General features: G+C 49.8%; 1 protein-coding gene across 1 annotated transcript in view; it reads right to left on the reverse strand.

The window, feature by feature from the left end:
* The window catches only part of ACOX2 (acyl-CoA oxidase 2), a 29077-nt gene that overhangs the window by 5934 nt on the left and 379 nt on the right, over positions 1-22764 (reverse strand). Inside the window, exons 2-14 of the mRNA XM_073901434.1 lie at positions 21111-21187; positions 20698-20935; positions 20118-20280; positions 19750-19901; positions 19237-19344; positions 17086-17205; positions 16650-16765; positions 15810-15982; positions 15262-15424; positions 13905-14095; positions 12469-12654; positions 10303-10408; positions 6730-6947 (exon numbers count right to left, since the gene is read on the reverse strand). Coding sequence (XP_073757535.1) covers positions 6730-6947; positions 10303-10408; positions 12469-12654; positions 13905-14095; positions 15262-15424; positions 15810-15982; positions 16650-16765; positions 17086-17205; positions 19237-19344; positions 19750-19901; positions 20118-20280; positions 20698-20857 — 1856 coding nt within the window. The 5' untranslated portion in view covers positions 20858-20935; positions 21111-21187. The remainder of the gene's footprint in view (positions 1-6729; positions 6948-10302; positions 10409-12468; positions 12655-13904; positions 14096-15261; positions 15425-15809; positions 15983-16649; positions 16766-17085; positions 17206-19236; positions 19345-19749; positions 19902-20117; positions 20281-20697; positions 20936-21110; positions 21188-22764) is intronic.

The following is a 22764-nucleotide window of genomic DNA, read 5'->3' on the forward strand; positions in this document are numbered from 1 at the left end:
GTTCTGGGATCTTCCCCGCTGACCTTGTTCTTCAGCCTCCCTCTGTCACTCTCCGCCAAGATCCCACCCCAGGATGCGGTCCTCCACATCTGCACCTTCTCCGTGATGTGGGGCGTGTTCCTTTCACTGGCTCCTGCCCTGTTAGCTTACTCCCTCTAGAGTTCTGACTCTGATAGCTCCCCCTTTTTTCTTTTCCAAACAACAAAATGTGTTTTATTGTAGCCTATTGAATGAAATATTTTAAAAAATTGTTCACATGCTTCTCTTCCATTTTTTAGCTAAGAATATAAAGCATAACATTGTGATTGGTTCTGCTCTTCCCTAGCCCTCCTTTTACAAAGCAGTTAAGCTGATGGGGATACTGTACCTACCGGCTTTCATCTTCTCTGGGCAACCCTTCATCATCACTGCAAGAGGATTTCCATTTAGGGCTGTTCACATTTCTTTGACCCTACCTGCACCCACCACTTACTTCATGTCCCTCATCTTCCTGGTGGCCTCCCTTCCTTCCTTATTCAGCTGAAATTCCATGGTCTGTTATATTCACTCCCTCAAAAACACATTCAGCAGCTTTTCGACTCTCTGCCACCACCTTTGTAGCTACAGGTGGCTGGGAAACCAGTACCGACTTGTGTAAAAGGGGCTCAGGTGGGCCCTTCCTGCTGCCTAGCGATCATAAGACATTGCTCTAATTCCTTTACTCTCTCATTCTCTGAGATGATTATTTTACACATTCTCTCTGATCCTTAAATCCACACTAGCCGCCTCCCCATCTCTCTTACTTAGATGACTTTTTGCCCCATTTCACTGATAAAATAGAGGGCGCCTGGGTGGCTCAGATGGTTAAGCATCTGCCTTCGGCTCAGGTCATGATCCCAGGGTCCTGGGATCGAGTCCCGCATCGGGCTCCCTTCTCCTTGGGAGCCTGCTTCTCCCTCTGCACCCGCCCCCGTCTCTCATGAATAAATAAATAAAATCTTTAAAAAAAAATAGAAGTGGTAAGAGTACATCCACAAGTTCCTGCCCATGCATTTATGCATGCTCTCTCTGTTTTTAGTACAGGTACGCTGTCCAGGCTCCCAGCTCACGCCAGTCCCTCCTCAACCATTAGATGCCTTCCCTTCTTGCCTACTAGAGAACAACGTTCTAGAAATTCTCTTGCCTTTCCTCTACAATGTCATAATCCCCTTTCTCTACTGGATCATTTTCATATACAAACAGGCTGTCCTATCTCCCATCTTAAAAACAAGCTTTTGAGTCTGGTTCCTTCTCCATCATCTACTCCAGATCTTGGCTCCCCTTTATGATAAAACTCCTTAAAAGTGTTGTGCTTGTTTATGCTTTGCTGTTTTTTCTTCACCTCTTCTAGACTAGATCCATTCAGGTTTTCACTTCCACAGCGCCACTGAAATAGTTCTTGTCAAGGCCACCTCCTCTCAGCCTCTTTGGAGGGTCCCAAGACTCAGTCCTGGGGCCTCTTCTCTTTATACAGTCACTCCATGTGATATCCTTCTGATGGCTTTAAATACCAGCCATATGCTAAGGACTTCCAAATTTATCTCTCCAGTCTCACTTACCTGCTTATTAACATCTTACTTGATTTCTAACAGGCCCTTCAAAGTTAACATGTTCAAAGCCAAACTCCTGATCTTCTACACCTTCTCCTGTGCATCCTGCCCAAATCTGGTGCATTTATAGCAAATGGCAACTCTGGCCTGGCCAAAAACCTGAGCTCCTCTTTGTCACTTACACCCCACATGTGTCAGCAAATCCTGTTCTACCTTCAAAATGTATCCAAACTTCAGCCACTTCCCACTACCTCCGGTGCTATCACCCAGTCTAACCCAACATCATCTTTCTTTGAGGTAACCTCCTAGCTGGGCTCCCCGCTTTGTATTCATCCCCCTTGCCCGGTCAGTTCTTAATATGGCAGGTGGAATGATCCGTTAGAAAAATTCATCAGGCGATTGAAATGCTGAAAACCCTCCCACTCTCACACAAAGTAAAAGCCAATGTCTTCAGTCTTTGTGATGATCGCCACCCCCCTTCGCCCCTGCCCCATTACACCCCTAACTCTGACCTCTGCTCTCATTCCCCACCTCACTGTTCCCTGGAGGGATGTGCCAAGCGTGCTCTGGCCTCCAACGTTTGGACTTCTCTGCCTGTGGTGCTCCTTTCCCAGCCAGCTCCATGGCTCCTCTCCTGTCCCCAGCCCTTGAGATCTTTCCTCAGACATCACTCCCTGGGAGGCCTTCTCTGACTTACTTAAAACTACACTCCCTGGGGTGCCTGGCTGGCTCAGTCGGCTCAGTCAGTGGAAGGTGCGACTCTTGATCTTGGGGTTGTGAGTTCGGGCCCTGTGTTTGGTGTAGATTACTTAAAAGTAAAATCTTTAAAAAATAAAATAAAACCACAGTCCCCTCCCCCTCCCCGCATTGCACTCCCAGCATTCCTGACCCCTTCCCTGCTTTCCTTTTCTTCATAGCATTTATTCACCATTTCGCACACTGTATTCTTAACTTATTTTTTCTGTGTGTGTCTCCTTTAGTCTGTAAACATCTGTGGCCTTTTCAGTCTGAAACTCATGCTCTTCATTTGAGGAGTATTTTCTTGAGTTATTTTATTAATGGTTTGTTCCCTTCTATTTTCTCTGTCTGCTCTTCCTAGACCTCTTTTTCAGATGATGGGCGGTTAGGATCGGTCTTCTTACTATTTTTATCTTTTCTCCTAATTTTTATCTTTTTCTCTTTTTGCCTTCTTTTCTGTGAGATTTATGTAACTTTCTCTTCCAGTCCTTCCACTGAGTTTTTCATTTCCACTATCATTTTTTAGTTTCATAGAGCTTTTTATTTTTTCTGAATATTGCTTTTTAAGAAATGACATTCTTGTTTTGTGGTTGCTATATCTCCTCTTAACTCTTTGAGGATATTACTGATCATTTTAAACAGATTCCTTCACCCTGCAGATTCCCTCCAACTTGTTTCATCTTGCTCATTTGGGTCTCTGTTTTTGTTTTTTAAGTGTGTGACTTTTTTTTTAAAGATTTTATTTATTTATTTGAGAGAGAGAATGAGATAGAGAGCATGAGAGGGGAGAGGGTCAGAGGGAGAAGCAGACTCCCTGCTGAGCAGGGAGCCCGATGTGGGACTCGATCCTGGGACTCCAGGATCATGGCCTGAGCCGAAGGCAGTCGCTTAACCAACTGAGCCACCCAGGTGCCCTTGGGTCTCTGTTTTATGTCAGGGCTTCCCCCAGATGTCTGGGGATCCTGAGTCTCTGATCGTAGCTAAGAGTGGGGCACTAGCTATCTGATTACAAGTCTGGGCGTGCTTGCCAATGTGTGGGATTCACTCTGGGGTAAACTGGGGGGATCATGGTGTCAATATCTTCAGTTCTCTCTCCTTTGGGCTGGTCAGATTCTCCAGAGAAGGAGCATGTAGCGTACTCGCCTGGCTGCCAGTTGTCTGGGAACCGGGGGAAAGAGGGCTGGTGGAGGGGGCTTAGGTTAGCCCTTAGCCTATAAACATTTATTCAGGTTTTCTGTAGGGTAGCCTCATTCTCAACTATGCCTGATGTTCCCTGGCCCACAGCCTGTCCGTGTACCCTTCTGCCAGGGTGGAGTCAAGGAGAATCTCAAATCTCTTTTTTAATCTTTTTTTTTTTTTAAAGATTTTATTTATTTGACAGAGACACAGCGAGAGAGGGAACACAAGCAGGGGGAGTGGGAGAGGGAGAGGCAGGCTTCCCGCTGAGCAGGGAGCCTGACGCGGGGTTCAATCCCAGGACCCTGGGATCATGACCTGAGCCGAAGGCAGATGCTTAATGACTGAGCCACCCAGGCGCCCCAAGGAGAATCTCAAATCTCTTGCAGAGAAGGAGGGGAGCTGGGAGTTCAGCTCCTTCTAGAAACAGACTTTCAGCCTATCCTGTGGGTCTTACCTTCACCCCTATTGCCAGAGGTACACAGTGCTGCTAGTTCTTGGGGTTCTTTGGTATAACTTGTTTCCCACTCCTGGTTTATGATCCAGTTTTCTCAGATCTGCTAAGTCACTGTCCATCTACTTTCTTATTTTCATGTTTCCTCCCCTGTTCTTTTTCTTTTTGTGGGTTTATACCTTTTTAAAAATTTCAACCCATTTGCTGGTGTTTTCATGGGGTTTCAGGAGGGAACAAAAGTAAATGCATATGGTCAATCTGCCATCTTCACCTGTATGTCCCCCACCTGAGATTTTGCAACCCCTTAAACAACTATAAACTGTTTGGGTCAATTACCATTACACAGAGAGCTGGTTCTTAGTGTCACATGGAATAGTATGCCATCCTTCATTTGTCATCTAGAAATCAGAGGGTGATACTAAGTAATCAAGGGAGGGACTTATGACACAGAACTGTTACAAGCATGGAGTGTGTTACAGGCCTAACTTCCCTGCAGTGATAGGAAGGTTACTTAAGAACCATAACTGAGTAAATCAAGGGTTGTGGGTTAGATGCATGCATAAGTTACGTATCTGTGTCAGTGCTGTTGGTCTTAAGTTGTAAGTCTCTGGCGCCAAGGCAAGCACTTAGAAATGGTGTTGCAGATAAAAAAATCATGCTTATGAGGTGTTAGGGTGATCTTTTGTGTTTCATCATCTCTGTCAGTCAAGGCTTGTATCCTATTGTCTTCATGAGCTTTAAAATGCGGAGCATTTCAGGGGTGCCTGGTGGCTCAGTTGGTTAAGGTTAAGCGGTTAAGCTGACTCTTGATTTTGACTCAGGTCATGATCTCAGGGTCCTGGGATGGAGCCTGTGCATTGGGCTCTGTGCTCAATGGGGAGTCTGCATGAAGATTCTCTCCCTTTCCTTTTCCCTCAGTTCCTTCCCCCGCTCAGGCTCTCTCAAATAAATAAGTAAATCTTAAAAATAAAATAAAATAAAATGCCAAGCATTTCAGAATTAAGATACACTTGGGGCTTGAACTGTGCAATACTCAGTTCTGCTATTAATGGTTCCCACCACTGGATTCTCTGTATTAGGGAAAGTTTAATACCTGGAGCATACTTGTATAAAATGTATTTTTGACAGTTTTTGATGATTTAATTGAACATTTACTGACCACTGAATACCTGTTAGGTGCTTATATGGAGTCATAAATGGTTTGTAACATGTTGCATGTTGTTAGAAATAAAAATAATTTGATCTAGTTTTTTTTAAACTTTGTCACAAGTTTATTTTTTAAATTTCAAATCTTTTGCCTTTTTATTATCTTAGTCTTATAGATAATGTGAACTATTGGAGATTCTAGGGGAAAAGACACACACACACACACACACACACACACACACACACACGTCACACCACCCCACATAAAACAGTCATCCTATTTTCTCAGAAAAGGTTGCATTCTCAAATAGCTCATTTTTATCTTACCGACAATGGTGACTACCCTGTTTTGTTTCTTCCAGTGCCCTCTTCAGGTTGGGGCTTTGGTTTCAATGTTTTTAAAGTGATCATTTAGAGGGGCACCTGGGTGGCTCAGTTGTTAAGCATCTGCCTTTGGCTCAGGTCATGATCCCAGGGTCCTGGGATGGAGCCCTGCATCGGGCTCTCTGCTCAGCAGGAAGCCTGCTTCTCCCTTTCCCACTCCCCCTGCTTGTGTACCCTCTCTCATTGTCTCTCTCTCTGTCAAATAAATAAATAAAATCTTGGGGCGCCTGGGTGGCTCAGTTGGTTGGGCGACTGCCTTCGGCTCAGGTCATGATCCTGGAGTCCCAGGATGGAGTCCCGCATCGGGCTCCCTGCTCAGCGGGGAGTCTGCGTCTCCCTCTGACCCTCTCTCCTCTCATGTGCTCTCTCTCTCTCTCTCATTCTCTCTCTCAAATAAATAAATAAAATCTTTAAAAAAAATAAAGTGATCATTTAGATTATATATAATGTAACAGAATGAAAGCATTGCATTAGTATGTCATGACCCTTAACTGCACTGCATTATGTTGCATTTAAGAACTATTTGTATTATTGCTTTATGAATTTGTGTATGAATTCCCGGGTTTAAAAAAAATTAATCTTAAAGCTGAGGGAGAATTAAAATAAGTTTAGTCCACTTAGTAAGAGTTTGCCTAAGCACATTCAACAAAGACAAGGATATATTTGAAATAAACAATCGCCCCCACCTTAACTTTAATACAGTTTAAGAGCATATGCTCAGGGGTCAGACAGGCCTCAGATTGCACCCAGCTCCTCCCCTGGCTGATTGTGAGACTTTGGGCAAGTTACTCCCCTCAGCCTGAATTTCCTCCCCAGTAAAATGGGGGAGATTAATAGTATTCATTTCAAAAGACTATAAGGATTAAATGAGATGATGTATGTGAAAGCTTTTGGCATAATGCCTGGCATATATAAGTGTTCCTTAAATATTAGCTATGATTAAGACTCATTATTAGTACATATTATGAATAAGTAGGATGCTTCATTTAGATACTCTTCTTATTTCCTTTACAATGTTGAAGAGTATTCAGTTGAGATCATTTATTTTTATTTCTAATTGTTTTTTCATTTTTTTCTTTCATAAATCCATCATGCTTTATGTCTATGGAATCATGCTACAGTGTCAACCTCTCTAGGGTGGTTGCTGCTTTTGCTGGACCCCATTTAGCAAGGTTTTGGAGCTGCAGGTTTTGGAGTGGGAAGTGAACAAAGGGTCTAGGGCTATTCTCTGAAGATTACCATGGTTTGAAGGCAGCCACTCACCGGATGAGGCGGAGCAGGTCCAGGTAGGCAGTTCTCACCGCATCTACTTGGGCCCCAGACAGGAAGCCATCATGGAGAAAGTCACCGGCATTAGTCAGGATGCCGTGTAGAGCATAGAGGTCACAGAGGCGTTTGAGCACCTGCTGAACTGCCAGGTCGTTTTCTAGTTTCTCCAGAGTTTCTGTAAAACTCTTCACACTGATATAGAAGCAGTGTGCCTAAAAGACATGAAGATCCATCAGCTTCTGGTTTCTGACTCCAGAAGTTATCCCGGAGGCTGGGCAAGACTGCTGGAGTAAGCTCGCTATGGCCAGGTGTTTCCCCGTGGGCCGCCAAGCAGCTGCCTGTGCTCCAAGCTCACCATGCGTCTCGATACTCTGTGTGTGCATGCATGTGTGCCCCTGCTGGGGGCTTGTGGGCTCTGGGACTTGGCTCTTAGCTTCCTCATTTTGTTTGGGGGAAATTTCAAGGAGGTTTGAAAGTAGAAAGAGTACAGGGGTATTGGAGGCTGCCTGGAGACAGTGGAGGATTGTACCACCTTTCTTAAGAAAACAGCTGTTTATTGTTTGCCATGTTTAAGGCAGTGGTGTGTGTGTGTGTGCTTGTGTGTGTCTTGGGGTGAGAAAGTAGAGGTGCATGATGGACATAAAGTTTATCCCAGTTACAGAGTAAACTCTGCAAGGTAAGCAGGGCTGTTATTTAGCCCATATCCAACAGTCTGTCTTTGTCACTAGTTAAAATAAAACTTTTGGGCACTTGGTTGGCTCAGTCAGTGGAGCATATGACTCTTGATCTCAAGGTCATGAGTTCAAGGCCCATGTTGGGGGTAGAGTTTACTTTAAAAAAAATTATAAAACTTTTGGTACCATTTGGTAAGTGACCACTGCCCTCAACTGAGTGAGACACCCCACCTCCGTCAGCCAGGATCCTTCCCTGGGAGCCCCTCCTCCCTACAGCTCCACAAATAAAGGACAAATGCCTGACCCAGCAGGAGGCTTTCAGGCCCCTGCTCCTGTTAGGCCTGAAGTCCTTTCTAATTGGCCTGTGCCTCTGCACTACTGGTTGTTGAGCATTCTGAATATTCCCCTTCTCCCCAAGATAAATGCACATTATGTTATCAGGTTAGGTATATCAATTCCAGGGGTGGGGGGAAGGAAAGCAAATAAAACTCTTCTCAAATGTTTACGTGCACACAGATCAGCTGGGCATCTTGTGAAAATACAGATTTCCCAGTAATGCCTGAAGTAGCAAGGCTTAGACTGTTTTGAGGGTTCAAAGAAGTTTCCTCAGGGGGGCAAGGCAAGGGTTTTTGCATGTACACAGGGCTGTACTTGCAGGAAGCTGCACCAACCTGCTGAGGCTGCCCCCGTGAGGCATAATGAGGTGTTGACAGACCTGGACTGAGGCTGTATTAGAATGGGTACCAGCATTTCCTCCCGTGTTCCTAGGGGACGGACCTCTCTCCTGAGCAGGGTTTCAGATTATAGGACCAGAGCCCATCAGAGCCTTAAGGTCTTTCCCATGCCCCTTTGTTTTACAGACCGGGAAGTTACAGCCCAGAGAAGGAAGGACACTGGAGGTCACTTAGAGAGGCAGGTCATGCACAGAGCTGGAAACAGAACTCAGGCCACTGTTCCCCACTCCCCTGTGTTGCTGTCACTCTTTACCTGAATATTTGTGGTTTCTAGATGGGACTTGGTGGGTGCTTAAGGTTTCTGTAGAATAGATGGTTTTTCCAAAGCATGAAGCTCAGAAGTTGCAGCTCTCCCTGCCCCTTATGACTTTGGTGAGTCAGCTAGGGCACCCTCTCCCCAGGAAGCCACTCTTCTTCAGCTTACAATGGCCAGAGGAGAAAGGACTTGCTTTTCTTCTCTAGGCTGGCAGAGCTTCCCTCCCTCGGTGCCCCTAGAACTTGGGGAATCACCTCCCTCCCTCACACACAGTGGCTCTCTGAGGACACAGCTTGCATCTGTGAGGGAAAGGAAAGCAAAGCATCTTAACTATTTTCTACCTCTGGGACTTAATTCCTTTGAGTTCTGTGTCCTCATCCTTGAAATGGAGATTATGCTACTCTCACCCCCAGGGTGGTATGTATTAAATGAGGTAACCTGGCATGCAGTGTCTGGTCCACTGGAAGGCAGAGCATAGGTTTGGAAAATGGATGCATAATGGGCAGCTGTGATTCCTTTTGTGATAGTCTGGTGAGAACACAGCCTTGGCTCACCCTCCTCTGTGTTGATAGGACATTTAGCACAGCAGGGCATGCTCCTGCCGTAGACACAGCCCCGTGGATGGTGGCAGCGTTAAGACCAGCACCAGCTGATGTGGTAGAGGGGGCGGGTCACCAGGTGGCGCCTCACGCCCAGCCTGCCCTGTGAGGGCTGCTACAAAACATTCCTCAGGCTTTCCTGCCAATTCCTGGGCCTGATGCCTGAGGATCGAAGTGTTCACCTTGGTTTTCCAGCTGTAGGTAGGACCAGAGTCCCAGGTGCCTAAGCTGGAGCTCAGGAGTCAACCTCTTTCCCACCCCATTACTCTCTGAAGGCTCTTGCTATCATCTATGCCCTTAATATGTCTGCATCCTCCCACTTTTCTCTGTGCCCTCTGCCAAGTTCATGGTCATGACCATCCTCAGCCCTTGCCCAGACTGCTGCTGCCTGCTCCTAACTGGCCTCCAGCCTCCAGTCCATTGCTCCCCAGGCAGCCTGCATGATTCTTTTACAATGAAACTCTGATCACCTCACTCCTGTGGTACAAAGTCTGCAAAGAGAACGAAACCAAACTGCTCACAGTGATGCAGAAAGCCCCAGGCCTTGCCCATCTTTTCTCCTCCCCTACCTGCTTACCTCTCCTGGGTTCAGTCTTCCTCCTTTAGCACCCAAATTTGCACTTCCTCAAGCACCTCCCCTTTTCTTGCCTCTTCCTTTTCCACCTGCTGTTCCCTTTGCCAGGAAACCATTTCCCAAACCACAGCCTCTACCCTTTGCCTGGCTAATTTCAGCTCATCCTTGAAGTCTTGGCCTCTGTGCCCTTTCTGGGAAGCCTTTCTGGTCCTCATGCCGGGTAGAGCTGCACTTCTCTGGGATCCTGGACAGCCTGTGTCTCCCTCACCGTGCTGCCTTGACTGCACCGGGTACGGGCACCATGGAGCCCCCAGTCCCCAGCCCAATGCCTGGTGTTGAGCGGGTGCTCAGATATTTGCTGACTGAATGTGAATTATGCACAAACACAAAACAGAGTAGAAACTGAATCAGACATCTAAGAATTGCCTGTGGGGCTAAGGGGAGACTTGACCTGCTTTTCTGTGTGGGAGGAAATATTTGAACAACCTGAAGCAAATCCAATAACAGTGCCTCATTACATTTTTCCCTAAGAGCTGTCAGCAAGATTGCTTTGGAGTTAAATCCTTTAATTAAAATACCCTGGACGAAAGCCTTGGAAGTGAAACGAGGGCAGCCACTGAGCAGGGCTAGGGAATAATGGCAGAGCTCAGATTTTTCTCAGCATGGTGGCCTGCTGGGGAAACAAAACGGGCCCCTTTCAGCTGGAGCTTCAGCTGACGGGGCAGCTCACCTTAGCAGCCTGGAGGTGTATGACCGTGGTCTGGTTCCATGCCTCATCCCAGTCAGCCCCGGATTGCATCACAGTCTGTAAGTGATGCACTGAGTCCTTTATGAGCCTGAAGGCCAGAGGAAAAAAGGTTCAACTCCCTGACTGAGTGGGAAACAGACTGATGGAGCCTGGTCTCAGGCTGCCTGGGGATCCCTCAGAAGTAGAAATGCAGTAATTTCTGTTCATTGACCTTTGCTTTGTGTTGCAAAGCTAAATGTTTACTATACATTATGTCTTTAATCCCTTTTTAAAAATTTTTTTAAAGATTTCATTTACTTATTTGATGGGGAGACACAGTGAGAGAAGGAACACAGCAAGGGGAGTGGGAGAGGGAGAAGCAGGCTTCCTGATGTGGGGCTCCATCCCAGGACCCTGGGATCATGACTTGAGCCGAAGGCAGATACTTAACCACTGAGCCACCCAGGCGTCCCTCTCTTTAACCCTTTTAAGGGTAGGCTTTCCCAATTTACAATGGGGAAAACTGAGTCCCAGACTGGCTCACTTAACCTGTCCGGGAGTCACACAGCTAGTGAGGGGTGGAGCCATCTTAACCCATGAGCTGTAAAGCCTCAGGGCTCTAGGCCAGGCACTGACCCTCCTTTCTAATACAGACACAATCCTAATGTCAGTGTTTTCAGGCCATTCTGTTGACCGACTTCTGTAGCTGAGCAAGGACAATGGTTTTCCCGGAAAGGCTAGTGACGCCTGTCAGTCACCCCAGCCCGTTCCATGTTCTACCTCAGGGACCTTAAAAGGCTAGAAAAGAAAAGAAAACTAACTCTTGTTCTCCAAACCACTAAATTGGTCATTGGCTATTTACTTAACCTTTATTCTTTTATTTTCTGTTCTCCTGCCCATCCTTGGGATTTCTGTTGCAAAACACACTGTTTATTAAGCAATATTTATTTTTTTGTGTCAGGGAGTAGATAAGCAGATGTCACATTGAGTTCCAAGCAAAAATCAATATAATGGCATTTTAATTACCCTGAGCTGCCTTATTTGGCACTCAACACCTCCCCCAACTAAAATGTTAGTTCTTTGAGGCCTGGGCTTTTTGTGACTGGTTTATTGATAGATCTGTAGTGCCTAGAAAAGTGCCTGGCACACTGTAGGCACTTAGTATTTGTGGAATAAATAAATGAATGTCCAAAGTTGCTTGTGATCTTAAAATAATTATTAACCATCCCTTGGACCACAGGTTGGGGTATAAGACCTTTTTATATGCTGAAATTATTTCTTCCGGGTTGTTTTGGTGTTTTAGTTGGGGAGAATTTCAGAAGGTTTATTTCTTAGGTACTTCCATCTCTCTATCTTTTCTGTGATGGTGTTTGTGTTTGGCCAGGACCTCTTTTTATTCCCAGCCCTTGGCATGTTTGGACATTTCTGAGGCACAGCAGGTACCCAACAGTATTTGTTGAATGATAGAATGCATGAGTCCCTGGTCCTGTTTGTGTTCCCTGGAGTCCACTAGATAGACCCTGGCAATAAACTAATCCTATCCCTTGATGTAGTCGGGTTTTTTGAAAATTATTTTTAGTTTGTGGGCTATTTTAAATACAGTATTGGTATTTACTTTATTATTTACCATTATTTACATACTGATACACTTGTGGTATTTACAAATGGGCACATTCATTGCATTGCAAATCACAGTAAGAACCTAAAGATAGAAAAAGTTCGGGGCACCTGGGTGGCTCAGTTGGTTGAGCGGCTGCCTTGGGCTCAGGTCATGGTCTCAGGGTCCTGGGAGCAAGCCCCTGCTCAGCGAAAAGTCTGCTTCTCTCTCTGCCCATCCCCTGCTCGTGCTCTCATGCTCTCTGTCTCTCTCAAATTAAATTTAAAAAAAAAAAAAAAACTCTTAAAAAAAAAAAAAAAAAGAGACAAATTTCCTTGCACTGGCCAGAGGGGTGATGTCCTTCTACTAGCTCGACCAGGATGGGGAAGTGATGGTGGCTCATGGATGTGATTTCCCCTTCTCTGCCCATGGTGGCAGGAACTGGGAGGGCTGAGGTTGGGGAAGGGGATGCTTTTCAGAGGAATATTCACAAATGCTCACCCAGCCCACCCCAAAGGCCCTAGTGTGGGCAGGAGCCTGCCCCCAGGTGGAATGGCCAATTTCTTGTTCACCTGGTTGCCACGTGTGCCCAGGCCGTGGTGTAGAGTTTTGGGTGGAGGAAGTCGGCTGCTTTCTGGGCTGGGCATCTGGCCAGGTCAGTTGTGGTCAGGTATGCAATAGACTGAGGGAGAGACTTCTGCAGTGTGGAGCCTGGGGTTGCCTGAGCTTGAGCTTGCAGGTAGTTTTTCACCAGAAACCTGGGGGGGGGGGGCGGCGGTAGAAGCAGGTAAGCATGGGAGAGCCCTGTGGGACAGCCCAGCACCCGTGTTGCCCAGGAATATGCACTCTTATACTCCCTACGGGAGAACCAGGGCCATGCAGGCTCTTGCCTGGCCCCTCCTGATAGACACTCAGATCCTGAAAGTAAACCCTTTTGGTATCTGAGCAAACAGAATCATTTCTTCTGGTTAGGATCTTGGGATTTGGGGATTCGTGCTGAATTGTACAGTGATGGCGGAAATTAAATTTTTGTACTTGAGGAGGATAGGTGTAAGGATGCTAACATGAGTGGAGAGTTACAGGTGACTCTCTGCTTCTTTCCTCTGATGACCCAGTGGTTATAGGCTCTGGGCTCAACCATCCTTGGATTCCCCGGGCAGCTCTGCTGAGGCCTCTGTGACACTTATACATGTTCTTTCACCTCCCTTGGCCTCAGTGTCTCCATCTCTGGATGGGGATAATAATAGTCACCTGATAGAAGGTTTGTGAAAACCCAGAAAATATCTGTAATGCTCCTATAATGGTGGGGCACAGAGTGTCCAATACAGGATGCTGTACCCCCCTTACCATTTGAAAAAACCTCCCATGATACTGTTATGAATGTGAAGGGCCTTGCCAGTCTGAGCCCCCACACACAGAAGAGAGTGAACAGAAGCCTGCAGTTGCATCCCTGCCTACCTGCCTCTCAGGTGGGAGCCTCTGCGTGCAGGCCCCGTGCTAAGCCCAGGGACAGGCGGTGAGCAAGGCCCTCAACACTCTGGCCCACAGAGAAGAGCCCCTCGGATTGTGTTGAGTGGGAGGGCTGGGGCAACTGGAGATGGCGTGTTCAGCTGGGGCGGGCATCTAAGCAAGGACCTGAGGGATGAGAGGAGCTGCCTACAGCAGGCCCTGCAGGCTGGGACAGAGTATTCAGGGGAGGGACGCTAGTGGGAGCTGGTGACGGGAAAGAGGAACCGTGTCCAGCCCCAGGGAAAGGGAGGCAGGAAGGAGGGTGGGACAGGCCGTAAGGACCCCGCAGGGCAGGTGCAGTGTGGCGTTTTCCCATGAGTTGTGGGGAGCCCCTGAAGAATGTGAAGCACGGGAAAGCTGTGCTCTTGTCCCACCTACGAAAAGCTCCGGATGGACTGGAGACAGACTGTGTGTGTCGCTTGGTCTCCATGTGGCGTTGCCTGGTGCATGCTCCCGCCGTGGGCATCGGGTGCTGCTTCAGCCCACGCAGGGGCCTTACCTGGCCGTCTGCAGGTAGAGCACGGTGTTGTCGCCCTCATAGGTGCAGGAGGCTGTCACTCTGCTGACCAGTGAGGGCAGGCCGCTCAGCTTCGAGTAGCCGTGGCCGCCACAGGCTTGGCGGCACAGCTCAGTCCCCTGGAGGCACAAGTCTGATATCATGGCCTTGATTCCTGCACTCAGTGCGTGAAGCTGCAAGAACAGAGCATTAGGGTGAGTAAGGAGTCCCTCCAGGAACAACCATGCTTCCCGCTCATTGAGCACCTGCTGTATGCCCATGACAACCCTGTGAGGTAAGAATGATCTCTTCGGCTCGCAACTTTATGAACCAGAAGGCTGAGACTCAGAGATGTTATGTGACTTGCCCAAGGTCATATGGTGAGGCAACGTAGCTGTAGGGGCAGTGAAAACAAAGGAAAACTGACCAGGCCAGTGTCCCCAGGATCTTGGGAAGAGGGTACTTCCTGGATTGGGCTCACCATCATTTAGGAGTTACGGACTTTGCTGGCAAGTGGGGTTTTTGGAGAGCTGGCCTGTGACTGTGGAGATCCACCATCAACCCACTGGCCTGGGCTGTAGGAGGGGCTGCCAGGCAGCAGACCTGGTTAGAGCTTTCGGTTCTTGAAAGCCCTTACCCATGTTTCAGACTCTTGAGTCCTTGGGAGGAAGGTCATGTTCCTTAATCTCTCTGTGCTTCACTTTCCTAATCTGTAGAATGGGAATATAAATGAGGCCAGTGGCACAATTGGGGATTGATGAAGCAGTGCTTATAAAGCATAGGGTCTGGTGGATGAAACCTTAGTGTATATCTAAGTCCATAGTGCTTCATCTGAGACCCTCGGGGCCGGATGTGTTTTGGAATCAGTATTTTTTGAATTTTAGAAAGCTAAAGCAGGGCATTGAAGATAGATTATATATAATACCCAGAAAAGTCTGGGGCAGCCTTAGTGATCAAACTCATTAGTATTTCTGCTGCAAAATGTATACACATCCAGTGGGATAAATCATATCAATTCAGGTCCTACCATGCCACCAAATGTGTAATTTGTAATTTTTCTGTAATATTTCAGCGCTTTTTAGGTTTCACATACACACCAGGGATTGTGCTGCTGTGTTCTAAGTATAATGTGTGATTATTCCCTCTAGCATTTTTGGAGCTTTCTGGAGGCCAGATGTAGGTGGATTTATATGTTGGGGTACAGTTTGCCCTGGGTGCCCTGGGATATTGGAAGGCTAGGGGGAGGGAGTAAAAGGAGTCCCTGGGAACAGGAGTGGGGCTGCTTGCCAGTGGGCAGAACAATCTCAGCCACTTTCCCAGCTCCAGCCACCCCCCGCCCCGTCCCCCAGACATCAGGTACCTCCGGCAGGTGGCTGAAGTCTTTGTTGAGAATGGCATCATAGGAGCTATGTAAGAACTCTAGGAGGCTGCTCGCCAGGAAATGGAACGCATAGGCTGTGGCCAGCGGAGGGAAGAGTTTCTGCTGCTGTGTCTGGTAGTCCAGGATTTTTACCTCTGGGTCACTGAGGGGAAGAAAAGCAGAAGGTTTAGAAGATTGCTACATGCCCCCTCCACCTTCCCATATCCCCAGGATCAAAAAAAGACTTAAAAACTGATCGTTTTTTATAACACTGCAAAACTTGACCTGAAGGGACATGAGGTTAGTAATAATCTTTTAAGATTATTATCAGACAGATCTGATGGTACAGGGTCAAAGACCCATGATCACACAGAAACCCAGACCCTGACCGACACAGGTCAGGTGGTAGACCAGCCAGGGTTCAAGGGAGCCCAACAGAGACCCCTCAGACAGGGCCCATTCGGGCAGACGGGTGGCATCAGGGGGCAGGCACTGTGGGATGGAGAGGGAGCCCCGTCTGTCGTGGTCAGCCTGCGGGTGCCCCTTGCCTGGGCCGGATGCTGGATTGGCGGCGGATGACCGAGTAGCGGATGGCGATGACACAGGCCTTCTGCAGCAGGGGGATAATCTCGCCCAGGAGCAGATCCACCCGCACCACCACCAATGAAAAGTAGTTGGTCTGTGACGTTCCGAGCTTGATGTAGGTGCCGTCTGGCAAGACCTGGTGGACCAGAGACAGGAGTGCCGGGCCTGAGCCAGGGCTCCCCAGCCTGTCCTACACGCATAACTGTGGGCTTCCATCCCCTCCAGGCACATGGCCCTCAGACCGCTCACCGGGAGCAGGTGGCTGACTGCCCGCCAGAGCGCACTGGCTCTTAACACACCTGTGCTTTCTGCTGAACAGTCATTTCTCAAGTGCCTGGGTTCACAGCTCCTCTCCGGGGACACCCAGGACCTCCCCCAAATCCATAGCTAGAGGGAATGCCTGGGGACCTCCAGAACTTCCTCCAGCACTCAGCTGGTGTCTGGTCAGTGACTGCTTGTCTAGGCCTCACTGTAGGTGAATATGCATGTCATCCTCAGCCCTTCCCTTCTCTCACATCGCTTTGCCCCCCTACCCTATGACTGCTCTACCACCCCACAAAGCTGTGAGCATTTACCCCTGAAAATTCTGAGGCTCAGAGAGATCAAGTGACTTGCCCAAGGTCACACAGCTCCCAAACTGGGGCTTTACCCAGATCTGTGGGATACCAGAGCCTCTTTGGGGTGGGGGTGGGATGCCCCAAACTCTGCTCTTTGGGGGAAGACCCAGAGCCAGCAGCAGTCTGCAGGGGGCCACTGACCCTCTCCAGGCAGCGTAGGCTTGCACGCCTCCCCGGGACTCCCACCTGTGCAAAGCGACTCAGCATGTTCTCCCTAGGGACCCGCACGTGGTCCAGTTGTAGGAAGCCGTTGTCTGTGTGGTCAAAGTCCATCTTGGGTCCGATGTCTCCAACGGTGACTCCTAGTCAGAGATGGAGATGGGAACGTCTGTGAGCCAAGTGCTTTCGTGTGCCGGGTACCCCCCCACCCATGTTCTAGCTCCCCCGAGCCTCACAGCAGCCTGCCACATGGGGTTATAACACCTGTTTTTCAGCTGAGGTCAGACAGGTGCTGAATCTTGCTCAAGTTCACCCAGCCAGTTAGCACCAGGTCTATCCAACTGGACTCCTCCCTGCCCAAGGGAGACATGTCCCAGCTTCTCCCGTTACCTTGGGGTCTCACGATAGGGAGGCCTGGTGGGGTCTCTTCCTGGCAGGGGTCCTAGGAGCCACATGGGCTTACCTGGCAGTGGGGTGTGGTCCTGGAGGCTCCGGATGGGCACAATGAAGGCGTGCATGCCCTGTCGGGCTCCTGAGCAGATCAGCTGGGCCTGGACCAAGGTGTGGGTGGCTGACCGTCCCACTGAAGGCAGAGAGAGGAGAGGCCCAGCATGATCTCTGGTGTAGGAGGCCCTGGTGTATGGAGCAGGCAGGCTAACTCTCCCTATCAGGAACCTGCATGTGGTCCAGTCTGAAATTGGTGAGGAGGACCAGTGTGGTGGCACGGGGAAGGCAGGGCACCCCGTGAAGCCAGGATGGGGATTGTTTGATCTGCCTCAAATGGTGCAGGTCAGGGGAGGATGCACAAGGAGCCTGAAGGGTACAGATATTTCCCAGGGGGGTTACCCAGGGCAGGGAGGGCCAGGCAGAAGAGGAGGTAGCATCCTGGGCAACAAAGCGATGCATTTTCAGGATATCCCTTGGCTCACATGGCCTTGACTCATCCTTGGAAATGACTGGAACAGTCTTGAGAGCTTTAATATGAGTGTCTGAGTTGGAGGGCTTTATGGACAGCCATTTAGTGGCTGGAGGTGCAGGGGGTTCTGTCTAAATGTCACGTATGTGGAGCAACCAGCCTATAATACACAGGCAGGGGGTAGGGAGGCTCAAGGAGGCTGCTGGAGATCTGGAGGGGTGCAAAGCCCTCCACACCCTCTAGGTGCTCCCCCTTTCAAAGGCAAAGCTGACAAAGGTTATGGATTTTAATGAAAATAGCCTAAATGGAACAACCTGGGAAAGCTTGGCATCTTTAAAAATTTGGTTCTTCTGCAGTCTTCTGGCTGAAGTGTGTGCCCTTGAGTCATTTTCTTTGGAATCAGGGAGACAGGATCCTTCTGTCAGAGCTGCTGGGGTATGTATGTTAGGATACATGGTGAGAAAACCGGTCCCTGATCACAGGGAAAGGTGTGCATCGCTGCCCCCCCAACCCAGGGGCCTCGAAGAGTCACTGATCCCAGAGAGGGCAAACAGCTCCCAAAGAACCAAACAAATCTAGCAGTGTTTTGCAAAAGGCACTGTAAAATGAGCAAGTTTTTTTTTTTTGGTACTCAAAAATCTATAAATGAATCACTCTATCGTCTACCTAATAATAATGAATACAGATAATTACCATTTATCTAAATCCAGGTGGTGCTGGACCCTGTGCTGGTGCTTTCCAGTTCTTGCAGGGTGGGTATGATGAGCCCCATTTCCCAGATAAGGAAACTGAGGCTCAGAGAGGCGAGTGAGGCCCTCAAGGTCACCGGTCTGGAGGGGGCAGAGCTGGGATTTCAAGTCGGCCTGATTGCCAAGGCTGGTTTCTTTTTTCTGCAGTTCTGACTGCAGTCATCCATTCCCTTCCTCTCCTTTCTCGTTGTCTCTCCTGTCCATCCCTTATTTCTCTGACTTCTTTCTGTCTGAATCTTTTTCCCTCTCTGCTTGTCCCTGGCCTCTGTTTCTCTCTGCTTAGTTGTACTCCTGACATTCATTGTATTTTCTCCCCCTGTGGAAGCATTCAGCAAATGGGTCCTCAAGTGCCACAGACATGCCCTCACAGGTGTGTTGTCACATTGCGGGGAAAGGGCCTTGGCGGGACCCCCTCTTGGGCAATGACGGAGCCTGGGGGAAGCACGGTGCGGTCGCCACCTGGTGGATACAGGGGGCAGTGTGGCGCCGGTGGCCAGACCGAGGCTGAGCCTTTCTGGGTGTCTGGAGCTGGGGCAGTGATTGGTGAACTGGGTGATGGATTAGCAAGCTTAATCACTAACTTGGGAGGTGAGAGTGCCTGGGACTAGGCTGTGCGTATGTGATGTGTGTGTGCACCTGTGTGTCTGTGTGGGGGCAAGGTGCCTGTGAGCGAGGACTTGGTCCTCATCCCCCACAGGTTGGGTGGGTTTCCTCAGTTACTTCAAAGTTGGGGCCTCTCAGCCATTTACGGATGAAATTCTTCCCATCCTCCCCTGTCGACAGAGTGAGACCCTGAAGTTCAAGAACCTGAACTGATTCGCTCAAGGTCACCAGCCTAGAACAGGAAATCAGTCTGAGGTCTGGTGGACCTCAGAGCCAGTGCTATTCTGCTGTCCAACTTTGTTCTCCTTGAGGACAGATAGGGCTGGGGGGACAGACGGATACTCACTGTCCCCAGGCCACCATTTGGTGGCCGTCAACGTGGGGCTATGCACCACAAACTCCTGGGTGGCCGCATCATAGGTGGCTTCAGTCTCCAGGCCCCGAAGATTTGTCCCTGGGAATCAAGGAGGGGAGTTTGTGAGGCAGGGGGTCGGGATAGGAATCTCACCTGGGGAGCAGCATCCCGGTGGGCCCGGAGCTGCCAGGCACCAGCCCCGTCTGCAGTCGGGGGAGCTCCCAGCTGTACATACAGGCATTTCTCGTCTTTCACCCGTGGGCTGTGTGGGGGACACATGGCCAGCCCGTGACAAGGGATGCTTGCTGACATTTCCAGAAGGAACGCCTTGCCCCACGCACGCTAGTTCATTTGGCGTGTTTGTATAAATTAGAAAAAGGAACCCCCTCCTTCGAGACCCTTGACTGCCACCTGCTGGAATGTTTCCATATGAAATACACAATCTCTGACTCCTCCGCCGTGAGTGGGCTTTCTGGAACAGTGCACGCAGAAACCCTGGCTCACCGTGTCCCAGTTCTGTCTGGGCATATGATGCAATGATCTGGAACTCATTGCAGAGTGGGGTCCATTTGGCAATCTGCTCCTCTGAGCCCAGGGTCCTGAGGGATTTCAGGAACAGGTGGTGTAGACTTAAGGCCACTTCTCCAGAAAGGGCTCTGTGGGGGAAGGGACACGGTACTTGAGTAGCCCACCGGAGACGGGGACCCCAGTACCGTCAGTCTGGCAGCGTGCAGGAGGGAAGGGACATCTGCCATCCTGGCTTCCCAGCAGCTATTGCCTTTAAAAGTGGGGAAAATCGCTCATGGTGTTAAGGCTTTCCAAGTGATCCCAGGTGAACTCCTCTCTGGTGGGGCTGCCCTGGGAGTGAGTACCTGTAAGCGTAGTGGAATTCAAGACTGTTTTCCAACCAGCCCAGGCGCTTTGCTATTGTCTGGAGGTGAAATTTCTTCTGAACGGCGGCCACATAACGTTCATTCTGGGTCATGAAATAATTATACTTCAGGCTAAACTCCGGGTCACTGTGGATGATGCTCTCTTCCAAAAACAGAGAACAGAGAGCTTAGAGACCGGAGTGAGGCTCCTGGCACCTTCAGATCTTTCTACCCCCTTGCCTTGTGGACGTGAAGTCAGACACTATTGTCATTTTACAGATGTAATGACTGAGCACCTGAGGTGGGAAGGTGACTTGCTCAAGGTTACAAAGCCATGCAGTGGCAGAATAAGGACCAACATGTAGGTCTTCTGCTGCCTAAGACTCTTCTATCCTTCAGATGGGCTCAGGAAATACGGACTTGTTAAAGATATCCGTAGAGTCCAAAGGAATGAATCTCTAACAGTGGAATTTTGAAAGCAAGATTTGTCATTTGAGGTGGGACTGCTAGTGAAGGACTCTTCTTCCAAGAAAGGCATGTGGGCACAAAGCAGAGGCTCCACTCCCCAGCTTCCTCTTACCAACTTTCCTCCGGAGTGCAGTGTTCTGGGCACCTCCATCCAGGATGTTGATGAGACTTTCCACATTGAAGGACTGTATGTGTCTCTCACTCTCTATGTTGGGGTGCACTTGCCTGCTCCAGGTATCCCCCAGGGACACTCGGTGCACTGGGCTGCCCATCCTAGCCTGGAGCTGCCTGCTGCCAGAGGAAAGATACTTCTGGCCTAGCTGCTCGGAGCCTTGGGTGGTGCTAAGAACCTGTATGCCGGAGGAAGTGCCCAGAACTGAGCATCTGACAGGGATTTGGGGCTGCTCCAGGTAGGAAAGCAGCTCCCATGAAAGATTTGTGTGCCCCTGCACCCCCACCCCCTTCTCTGCGGGCACTCGGCTGGCCACGAATGCAGGAATTGCTCGGTAAATGGTAGCACAGTACCTGTTTGTCGAGATTTGGACGGGATCCAATCACAGGGCTCGAGCTCTGTCCACTGCAACCTGTCTTACAAGGGTTACCTGGGGGAAATTCTCACAAAGTCAATTTAAGTCACATATGCAAAAGTATCTGGTGACCTTGAGCATGTCTGGCCTCTAGCCACACAGCTGGAGGTGGCCAGGAGGTGGACAGAGTCTGACCACAGAGCACGTGCTCTCTCATGTTATGGCCCTGCCAGGGGGCCTCACTGTAGGGACCTGTGGTCCCATTCACTTGGTCCCCTGAGTCCTGGGCTCATTCAGCCCATTTCTGTGAGCCTTGAGGGGTACTGCAGAGCTGGGGGGAGGAAGCTTGCTTCTGGCCTGGGCAGTGTTCCCCCTGGGACCCCTGTGTGCCCCCCTGCAGCCAGAGTGGACCCGTGTCCTTCAGCAAACCCTCGGACTCTCAGAAGCCCCTGTTCCCCCACAGCAAGGTAACCACCAGGTATGCTCTCATCTATTTGTTGAGTATCTCAAATCCATTTGTTCCATCCCCATGTCTGTCCCCCGGCCACCACCATCTCTCACTGGGCCTCAGTGTCTCACTTGTCTGTTTTCCTGGCTGCCAGGCTGAGCCCTTCGACCGCAGTCACAGTGTGTCCCCGCCCCGGCTTGGAATTTGCCCCTTGGTGCCCACTGTTTGTGGGAGAGAGTCCATGTTCCCGAACATCCACCGCCTCCAGCCCACTTGCCCCTTGCCCTGGATCACCTACTCCAGCACCAGGTTGGGGCCTCTCCTCCCTCTCCTCCTCCCTTTTGCCTCTGCGGCTTTCCCCCCCGTGTTCCTAGTGAGACCCAGCCTCCAGGGACCCCTCCTCCAAGGAGACTTCCTGACAGCAGCACCCCCACCCCAGGAACAGAGTGCCCTTTTGCTGCCTCACTGGGTGCTGCTAGAGTAGACAATAGGAACAATGCCTTATTTGCTCGAACGTGCCCCTCCCAAGTGCCTGGGTGGCCAGCGCCACCGTCCCTTGGATCCCACGCGCCTAGCTGTCAGGAGGCACGCGGTCTGTCTTTCCCACCCGCAGCCCCTGCAGCCTTACAGATACTCTACTCTTACTATCCGTTTTACGGGGAGCTCAGGAACGGAAGGAAGGAGACTCCGTAAGGTTGTGTAGCCACAAGCGGCGAGTGGGGTTTGTATGCAGGCTTCCAAACCGATACCCCCTGAGTGGGTGGCAGGGCCATGGGGGTGCTGACAAGGGGCCTGGCACATTCAAGGAGCCCCTCTTGTCTGCCCCCTGGACCCCTGCAAGGCCGCCGAGCTGGCCTCCTGTCTTCCTGCCGCCTGCCCCGACTGCTGAGGCCTGCTTGCTGTGCCTGGACGTGCCGGGCCTCTGCCGCACCCCACCTCTGCCAGGTTGTATCCTCTGCCTCAAACTCTTCTTCTGGAACACTCTTTCGCCGGGTGTCCTCTTGGCTCCCTCATTACCTCCTTCAGGTCTTTGCTGCTCAGTATCACCTTCTCAGTGAGGCCCACCTGACTGCCCTCCTTAAAGCCCCAAGCCCCCCTCCCCTGGCCTTCCCAATCCCCCTCACTCTGCTCTACTTGTTCTCCTAACGTCCAAGATAATTTACTCACTTACGTTCGTGTTTATTGCTGTCTCCCCGACTACAGG

This window comes from Callorhinus ursinus, unplaced genomic scaffold (assembly GCF_003265705.2).
Source record: "Callorhinus ursinus isolate GAN/ISIS: 27379988/994484 unplaced genomic scaffold, GSC_fseal_2.0 scaffold15, whole genome shotgun sequence".
Lineage (NCBI taxonomy): Eukaryota > Metazoa > Chordata > Mammalia > Carnivora > Otariidae > Callorhinus > Callorhinus ursinus.